Source organism: Telopea speciosissima, chromosome 5 (genome assembly GCF_018873765.1).
Source record: "Telopea speciosissima isolate NSW1024214 ecotype Mountain lineage chromosome 5, Tspe_v1, whole genome shotgun sequence".
Taxonomy (NCBI): domain Eukaryota; kingdom Viridiplantae; phylum Streptophyta; class Magnoliopsida; order Proteales; family Proteaceae; genus Telopea; species Telopea speciosissima.
The window spans coordinates 9,605,554-9,615,199 of record NC_057920.1 but is presented as its reverse complement, the minus strand read 5'-3'; the positions used below and the strand labels follow the sequence as shown (position 1 = coordinate 9,615,199).

At 39.6% G+C, this 9,646-nt stretch overlaps 1 protein-coding gene across 3 annotated transcripts in view; it reads left to right on the top strand.

Moving 5' to 3' along the window:
* Positions 1 to 5,374: 5,374 nt before the first annotated feature.
* Positions 5,375 to 9,646, top strand: part of LOC122661749 (lysophospholipid acyltransferase LPEAT1-like) — a 33,306-nt gene continuing 29,034 nt past the window's right edge. For all 3 annotated transcript variants that reach the window (XM_043857251.1, XM_043857252.1, XM_043857250.1), the window contains exon 1: positions 5,375 to 5,972. In XM_043857251.1, coding sequence (XP_043713186.1) covers positions 5,448 to 5,972 — 525 coding nt within the window. In that variant the 5' untranslated portion in view covers positions 5,375 to 5,447. The remainder of the gene's footprint in view (positions 5,973 to 9,646) is intronic.

Here is a 9,646-nt window from a genome sequence, read left to right as displayed (position 1 = left end):
GACGAAGAGAGAAGGCACAGTTGCTCTGGAATAGCTACCAAAATTATCCCAAATAGTTGGGGAAGACAATGAACCACAGCTTTAGCTCGACTGGAGGTTAGCACTTCAGAGTCAAGCTTTTGAGGAAGACGATGAAGCACAACTTTGGCTCTCTAGAATGGAGAACAAGAATCGAGAGAACGAGAGAGAGAAACAGAGAAGATGGACTCACGTCGATTCGATGATGAATTTACACCAAGTGATGAATTCTATTGGATTATCAAAATAGCTTTAAATGTGGACTCCTGTGGATTTGCGGATTCCAACACGGAGCTGTGTTCCGAGAAACCAAACACGAAAAAAAGTATAGAATCTGGATTCAACGGGATCTAACTCATCCGACTCCTTCAACCAAACACGTACTTAGTGTTGTGTTTGGTATGCATTCTTAGAGTACATTCTGACTGTAAAACTCATTGACTCATTCTGACAGTTGATTCTTGTCTATTTCTTGTTTCAGAATGCTTTCTAGAATGATAATCTACTTCACGAATGCATACCAAACATAGTTTAGGTGTTTATCGCATTTTTTTTATAATGATTAAGTAACTAACTTAAAAACATTGTAAATTTGGTTATTGAAGTTCACTTTACTTTGTAAACAAATCCTTCGGCTTTGAAAAACAAAAACAAAAATTACATATGAAAAAATAATAATCATCAAATATGGTAAAAGTATTAAGTAGGTTAAACAATCATGATTACAGTTTTTTTTTTCTTTCAATATTTCTTATTTAACAAGTAGATATTGTAAAATATTGTCATTATGTATCTCAAGTGGAATTATAAACATGTGCCTACATGCAAAATCCTTTAATCAATGAATACCTAATTTGAGCTGAGTCACAATAGAGTGAAAAAATGAGGGGGAGGGCGGGGGGGTGACGAAGAGACTTTCGAAGTAAGCTTATGGGCTTCAAAATTCAAAGGGGAAGAAACATAACAAAAGGAAAGAGAAATGAAAGGTCTTCCAAATGAGAGAACGTCATCAAATAGAAGTTGAGGGATTAGGCTAGGGGTGTCAACCGGTCGGGCTCGGTCGGGTTCGGTCGGGCCTAGCCGGGCCTCACGGTGCTAAAAGCCTGCACCGTGATCGCCCGTTTAAGTTTTTGAGCCGAGCCTGGTCGGGCTAGGTCGGGCTTCGGGCTATAAACGGGCAGCTATAATTGGGTCATAACCGGGCCATAACTGGGCTGTGGACATGTTTAACTCTAAACGGGCCTTAATCGGGCTCTAAGCGGTGCAGCCACAGAGGGCTAAAGAAAAAATCCAAAAAGGAGAAACACCATTCAAGCTGTCCATTTCGACCCATTTCATCTTGATCAAGTCAATTTTGAATATAATGGGCTTATTGAAATAAGATACAATGTGTGGATTATGGAGTAGAAAACAACATATAACAAGATCATTTTATACTCAAGCAATTTTCATGTGTGGACTATGGGCTTATTACTCTAGCAATTTTCATTTGATAGGATATGATGAGAAGAAAACAACATATAACAAGATCAAACACAAGTCACACAACCACGCAGGGGAGACTGGGAGAGGGAAGGGGAGGGAAATTTTAAAGTTAAAGGGTCGGGCTAGGTTGGACTGCAATCGGGCAGGCTAGGTTGGGCCTGGAATCAGTCGGTCCAGTCGAGCGCCCGACGGGCTAAAACCCCACACCGGGACCACCCACTTACTAAACGTGTCGGGCTTAAGCCCGACACATTTAGTAAACGGGCAGGTCAGGTCCGGGCTTTGGTCGGGAAGGCTCGGTCGATTTTGTGGGGCCGGGCCTGGAATTGACACCCCTAGATTAGGCTCCTCTGTAGCGCAAGAGTCTGCTGGAAGATGTCTAGCGCACCCCCACAATTCGACACATGGGCAAGGTGCTGTTTGGATGGCGAGGATGGATGCACACCACATAGCTGGAAATCCTTATCTCCACCACATGTGCACCATGCTCAGATGTGCACATCATCCTCGCCATCCGAACAACACCTCGGCCACATGTCGAGCTGTGTGGGTGCGTCGAACATCTCCCAGCATGCCCCCCACTGTAGAGGAGCTCGATTTGGAGTTGAGTAGCCCAATAAACTGCCGAATGTGAATGATTAAGTTTTCCATGCGGGTATTTCAATAGGGACAAATAACTCTGTCTGAGAGTGTGGCCTACGCCAGCACTCTCATGAGTCTATCTCTCTCTTCCCATATGAAAAGACAGCTCTGCCCCCCTTATTTTGAGGAGGAGAGAGATAGACATGTGGGAGTGCTGGTGTAGCCCACACTCCCTACCAGAAAACTACTTAATTCCCTTCTTAATAACACATACGCAAAAAGATCTCTACTTGGTGGTGTTTCCTACGCCCTCTCACAGGGCACCGTGAGATGACATCTTTGCCCCATGGATAGATACCCAGGCATGCGACGAAGTAGAGATCTCTTGCCCTAATACATAAATCTCCTTTTGATTAAAAAAGAAAACTTGAGTAGAGTCTATCACTCTATAGTGATAAATAATTAGTTAATGAACCATCTTATTCTGTATTGCATATCTTACAGCCTTAAACACTCGATAACTCATGACAGTCGAGCAACATTTGCACTCGATAACTCATGACTGACATGATTATCCAACTCTAGATTTTTTTCTTAAACATTAGCCAAGTCTCGATGTACATGACACACATTGAACAGATATCCATGCTTGGATGCTTTTTGTTCGTTTCTTTATAACCAGGTTTTGGCACCTGCTTGTGGAACATATACTGATTGTTAAAAAATACAAATCTTTTAAACAATTCCTAAGGCCCCATGTTGTTGAAAGTGAAATGAAGCAAAATAAAAATGTCCATTTACTGAAATGAAATGAAAAAAAAAAAATAATAATAATAATAGAACAGAAGAAATAACTATGTTTGGGAGGGTGATCTATGCGGCTACGCCAGTGCTCTCCTGTAAAAAGACATCCTTACCCTCTCTTTTTTTTTGGGTGTGGGTGGGTGTGGGTGTGGGTGTGGGTGGGGGTGGGGGGAAGAGAGAAAGACACATGGAGCACTAGCGTAGGCTTAGAATCGATCACTTCGTTATGAAAAAAAATAAGGGAATTGGTTAGAAGTAGAATTATTAAAATTTGATATAACATTCGAAAAAGGAAGCACACGTATCAAGAAAGTATGACAAAAAAAGTTTCCATTATTTATATTCTGATAATAGAGCGAAGAAAAAATTAATTGTCGTATTTGACATGTTTAAGAGTTAGTTACTTAGTTATGTTATTACTCTTTAGTTAGATTTATGTTTCTATTTATCCAGGTTATTTTAATTTTTACAGATATTTTTCTGTCCGGTTGTATTTTCACTATAGTTTCAATAAAAGTTCCTTTTGAAGTGAAATGATCAATAGATAGAATCAATGGATAGAGAGACTTACAAGAGATAGATGAACGATATACATTTGATGTGATTTATGATAATTAATTCTATTTATTATAAATTATGAGTTAATAATGTAAGATTTTATTGTGCTTCAAGTTCAAAAACAAAATCTATGTAAACTGGTATTAACTCGATACTAAAATTGAAATAAATCGACCAAAAACCAAAGTTTCTTAATGGTTTGATTTTGATCTCATTCATTCCCCGATCGAAACTGATTCAACCTGACTGAAACCTAGCCGAATTGACCCTTTAACACCTCATAGGACATGATTCTAAGTATCAGTATTGGATCCTCAACCCGTATTGGGTGATCTATATCGATTTTGCACCTTGCCGATACTATATCGATGATATGGTAAAAACAAAGGCTAAATCAATCAAAACATCTATTTTTAAAAGAGGAACAAGGGCAAATTTGTCTGATATGATTGATCCTTATCGATGTAAATACAATACCGTTTGTTGACTGACACCCCTTCTGATACCGGGCACTAAAACCATGGCTCGCCCAAATAGAATATCAACCCAAATAGTGATTTGTCACCTTTGGAGGAACTGATAAGCACGAGATTGACCACCAATCAATGCGACGACTTTGAGATCACCAAGTAATGGCCATCTTGTTTGACCCCAAAAAAAAAAAAAAAAATCAATGCTCAAGAGTGAAGACCAAGTTACTCCACAGAGAAAAAAAAAAATCAAAATCTTACCACCGACCATTGAGTTGCCCGATTGGATTGCCAAGACACGGTGAGGTGTGCAATGATCGCCTTCTCTCCATCCGGGCAAGATAATCGTGCAGGGGTAAGACAATCATTGCACACCTCATCGTGTCTTGATAGCACGGTCCTCTGCCCGACAACTCGGCAATAGAGGATCCAAATTGGGATTAAAATCCTATGCAGTTCGGGCTGAGAGCTCAACACGATGGAAGATGCTTCATCCAATGGTATGAGATTGATTGATCTAGTTCTTTTCTTTTTTTTTTTGATTTTGACACCGTTTGATGTTGTACATTCCACGTGTCGAATTCTCAAACCCAAATTGCAAGGCACCGTAAGATGCCCGAAATGCAGAGGAATTTGTTTCAATGATGGGACCAAGGTTCACAATCAAGGTATCGGACTCGGGATCAATCATCGTTGAAACCTTTTCGGATCAGGATCGGATCGGTCCAAATCGGTCAGGATCATCAAAAAACCTCCCAAAATCGTTTTTTTATGGATCAGGTCATATATCGGCCAGATTTGGTGGGTGTTGTAATCTTGGGATCAAATTAGTCGATATTATCTGGATTGAATCGGTCAAAATCGATTGGTATCTCGGTCAATATCAATAAAGATAATATAAAAAATAAAAAAAAACTTAAAAATTTTAAAACTATAAAAAAATATTCAATTGGATCAGTTAAGGATCGGATTGGCCATTCTAATCGAGTTGGACAATCCAATCAACGATTTAGTCAAACCTTATTGTATCGGTCAAATCTCGGGATCGGTACGCAGTTACTATTACAGAATGCGGACGTTCTCAATTGTCAACCGTCACCTCTCATTCTAACATGGTTGGTGGACCCCACAACTTCGAAGTTCTCATCAAGGCAAATCCATTTCCGTACAACTCTTTGAAGCTCTGAGGCAAAGGCTGCGGTATTGTTGCATCGTGACAAAAGATTCTATTTTAACGATAGTCACAGGCTACAACTATAAATCTCAACAATATCATGTAAAAAGGTTCGGATCCAAGGTTTAGACATAATCTGAGGAGAACAATCTTTCCAAATCCTCCAACGCACACAATCACGACTCTTTTCCATTTTCCAAGTCCAATTCTTATAAGGATTCACGCCTGGAACAAAACTTTGGGTCCTTCGCGTCTCCTCGTCTACTCTCCGTGTCTGCTTGCGAGCTTGCGAAGCTTCATAATCCGATGGCGTTCAGGTGGACGAATTAAGCTCAAAAACTGAGGATTCAACAACAATGGAGACGGAACTGAAAGATTTTGGCTCCAATAACCATCGTCAAATGGATGAACCAGCCGACGAGCCTCGCGGCGAGGATTCGGGCAAGGACGAGCGACCTTTGCTGAAATCGGATTCCAACTTGAGCTCTTCCCCTCCCTCTGCTGAGAATTTACAGGAACTCGAGAAGAAATACGCGGCTTACGTGAGAAGAGATGCTTACGGGACGATGGGGAGAGGGGAACTGCCTCTGTCGGAAAAAATTCTGCTCGGATTCGCACTTGTCACGCTCCTTCCGATCCGTTTGATTGTTGGAATGGCTATACTGATACTCTACTCCTTGATTTGCCATTTCTGTACGCTCTTCACTGTCCCGAATCGAGAGGAAGGACAGGAAAATTATGCTCATCTGAGAGGGTGGAGAAGGGTCGTCATTGTTCATACTGGGAAGTTCCTCTCTAGAGCATTGCTCTTCACGTTTGGTTTTTATTGGATTAGCGAGTCTTGTCGCAATGCTGATGCCGTGGAGAAATTAACAGGCGAGGTAAAAAAATTTGGATAAATTCTGAAATTATATCAATTGGCTTGATGGGTTACAATTTCAGAGCTCGTGCTGTGAATCTCGTGATGATTAACTAGATTGGTTTGAGGGGTTACAATATCTGACTACGTGCTGTGAATCTCGTATTGATTAAATAGGAAAGCTACACCAATCGATTAAGAGGAACAATAATGATTTTAGAATATGCTATAATTGATTTACATTGGGCTTTTTGAATGACTAGAGACTTTCATTTCCGTATTGATTTTCTTAACCTGTTCATCTCAATCCCGACACTTTTCTCTAGATCATCACCATTAGAGTTGGCTGATCTAGGTTTCTACTGGACTGAAATGTTCAATCTAGGAGCTAGAAAGTGATACATCCAAATGAAACACTATAGTTTCTATGGGCCCTCCTAATAGCTTGAAAGGTTAAAACTCTCCTGCAACTACTGGGGATTTGCCTTAGTAATCGATCTCTCTATACAAAGAGAAGAATGAGATTTGAGCTCTTGGAAGAGGGTGAGAATTTTTCTCTCCTGAAAACTTTACCACCCATTGATACAGCACCAGTGTAGGTAACTGGTTGCATATTATTCGTCAGGAAAAAATTTGTGAACTTACATTGTTCGTAGAAACTCTTCCCATCTGTGTTGTGCCTGGTTTCTGCATAGAACACTCATCAAACTCAGCTTGAAGAAACGTGAAAATGAGGGAGATCAAGAATGACCCATCACTCAAGATTGGGCAATTTAGCTTCAAACAGTGATGGATGGAGAAGCCCTAAAATGCTCCTCTGACTTTAGAGGTCCAGTTGGTTACAAGTGCTAAAATAAAAATCATCTATAGTTGATTGAATCTAGTCATGAAACAGCTAAGAATTTTCCACGTTTTCATAATCTCCATTCCATGGGTATTAACACACACATTCACACCATGGTGAATACTTCTTTGTTATTTATTGTGCATGCTGTATATGGTTATTGGTGAGAGTTTCTCATTCAGAGGAGGATACTGAGGAAATGGGAAGCCTTTTGGTGGGTGATGCAGGAGCAGGACAGCTAACCTAATTCAACCCACTAAAAATGACTCAGGGAAAGGATTGATAAAATAAGTTATATGGTTGGGTTGGGAGAGAGTTTGCGAAATAGGGTAGAAAAGGTGTAATATGTGATGAATGAAATTGTTTAATAGAGTTATACTTTCTGTCGGGTTCTAGAACTTTCTTATAGGCAAAAACCTTAAGAGATATTAGAGACGGACCTTGATAGGGACATCAAAGGTGTACGGCTATGTGAAGCGAGGCCAAATGAATTCAAAATTCATCAAATCTAATTTTTTATTAGAAATGAGCTTTGGGTTGGGCCTTTGATCCCATGGGTTTTCTTTGCAATGAGCCACTATAAAGGGGGGCCTAAACTATGGGTAGAAGGTAAGAGTTTGGGATTTATCTCATTAGTTAGTTTGTTAGCTAGTCTGTTTTTTTTTTTTTAAATTTAAGTTGTTTAGATGTTTTCCTTTTAGGATTGTGTTTCATATTTCACTTTTGTTTGCTATTAGCAATAGGATTTGACTTTCCTAGTCAGATTAGGAGTTTGATTTAGTTTTTATATAAAGCATGTAAGAGTCATTGGCTCACAGATGATGTATGATGAATAAAGTTTGAAGTTTTCTTCAATGGATGCTGAGAGATTCAGTAGGGGGTGAGATATCCTTGGAGGACAGAGAAATTCTGATCCTTGTTCTTGGTGGGAAGCCATAGTTATTTTTCTTCTTTTTATTCTCTGTTTTCCCCCCTGCAATGAGATTATCCTACTTAAACTAGGATTGCTGGAATCTAGACTTCTACAAGTCTGATTCGTGTTCTGATTTCAGAAAATTTTCATGGTCGATATTCTAAATACATTCTGTTATCAGTTTCTGAATCTGCTGCGTGAATGATACAATCCTACTTCAAGTGGGATTCGGTTCTTGCTATTTTGAAGGCTGTTCTATATCTGATATTTACTGCTCTGTTTATTTTGATATTACTAACGTATACTGAGTTTCTTTTGGGCATATTAAATCTGTAATCAGATCAGTCATATGACGCCTAGTTTGACTGGTTTTGACTTATCCTAGTTCCACTAAGAGTTGTCCACATCAGCAGATCTGTCCATTGGATCTCGCTGAATTTTCAGCATTGATTCTACCCCCATAAAAGAGGCACTCGACCAGCTGTATAAGCTGATCTGATTTTCTGATCTTGAGTAATTAAGTTTTCTTCTGTTCTTGAATTTCTGTTTCAGAGTTGGTTACTCTTTAATTACTCTTAATCTAACCATCGGATTGCTGCTGTATTCTAAAGTTCACCTATCTATTTATTTGTGAGTGATTGTTTCTCACCTTCATTTGAGAAGGATGATTTTTGTTAATTTTTCTAGTTTGGGTTACTTGGGATCCTGTAAGGGAGGTGTTTAGCTTGAACCTAGGGTTCATCCTACCTACCCCCCACCAGTGGGTTGGGTAGATTGATTATCTCCACCTCTTGCAAAGTGAGACAATGCGGTGGGTAGAATTTCTGGGGTTTTTGATTGCAAGATCTGGTTTCTTTGCCATAAATATGTAATAATTCATCTTCAGTTAACCTATAAAAGAAAAATCTTCATTTTAACAACTAACAACAATCGGCATTCATTGGGGCTGTAAAAGAAGAAGAAAACAGTTGATTGAACATGAGTGTATATCATATCCAAGAATATTTAACAAGCAATATTTAGAAATCCCGAATCCTTTAATCCATTGATAATTTCAAAATTCAAATACCCAAAAGAAAATAAGCTCTGACTGAAATATCATCCAATAGTGATGAGAAAAGAAATCCAGCAGCAAAGAAGCTTTCATGAGGAGAGGTCTTTCTCATTCAACCACATAAAGTTTTCAGACACTTGTGATAATAGAAGAACCATTAAACCTGTACTTATGAAGGAAGAGAGAAGAAGTAGAAGGAGAATGAGACTTTGGAGAGAAGTGGAGAGGGAAGCTACCTAGTGACTCACGGTAGGAATGGAATAGCCTCATATCCATTCACAAGCTCTGAGAGAGTCGTTTGAGGCGGTATAGTCATGTTCAATGAAGGAGCTAAAAGAGCTAGGGGCAGGCCTAAAATGACCATAGGAGAAGTTGTGAGGAAGGACATGCATAGTATAGGCCTTGTACCAAGTGTGACCTTGGATAGATTCTATTGGAGGGCAAGGATCCATGTTGCAAACCTCATTTAGCAGAGATGATCCGGACTTGCTGGGCTGTGCCTCTTTCCTCTTACTTTCATTTGTCAGTGTTCGTTTTCATTTCTCATCTATTTCCCATATCTTCACCCCCCCCCCTCCCCCTTTTTTTGTTTAGGCCTCAGTTCTACCTATTTTGTTTGTTTGGATCCATGTAGCAGACCCTATTAAGTTGGGATAAGGCTGTGTTTGTTGTTGTATCCATTTACACCACACATTCAGAATCTCCGCCGTTTGGGCTTGATGGAGATGCTCCCAACTGAACTTAAGATTCGAATTATGGATTTTCTTCTAGGTTTAGATACAGCAAAGATTGGTTGTATTTGTTCTGAACTGCGATACCTATCATCAAACGATGATCTGTGGAAGTAGAAATTTGCAAAAGAGTTTGGATTTTCTGTGGCAGAGG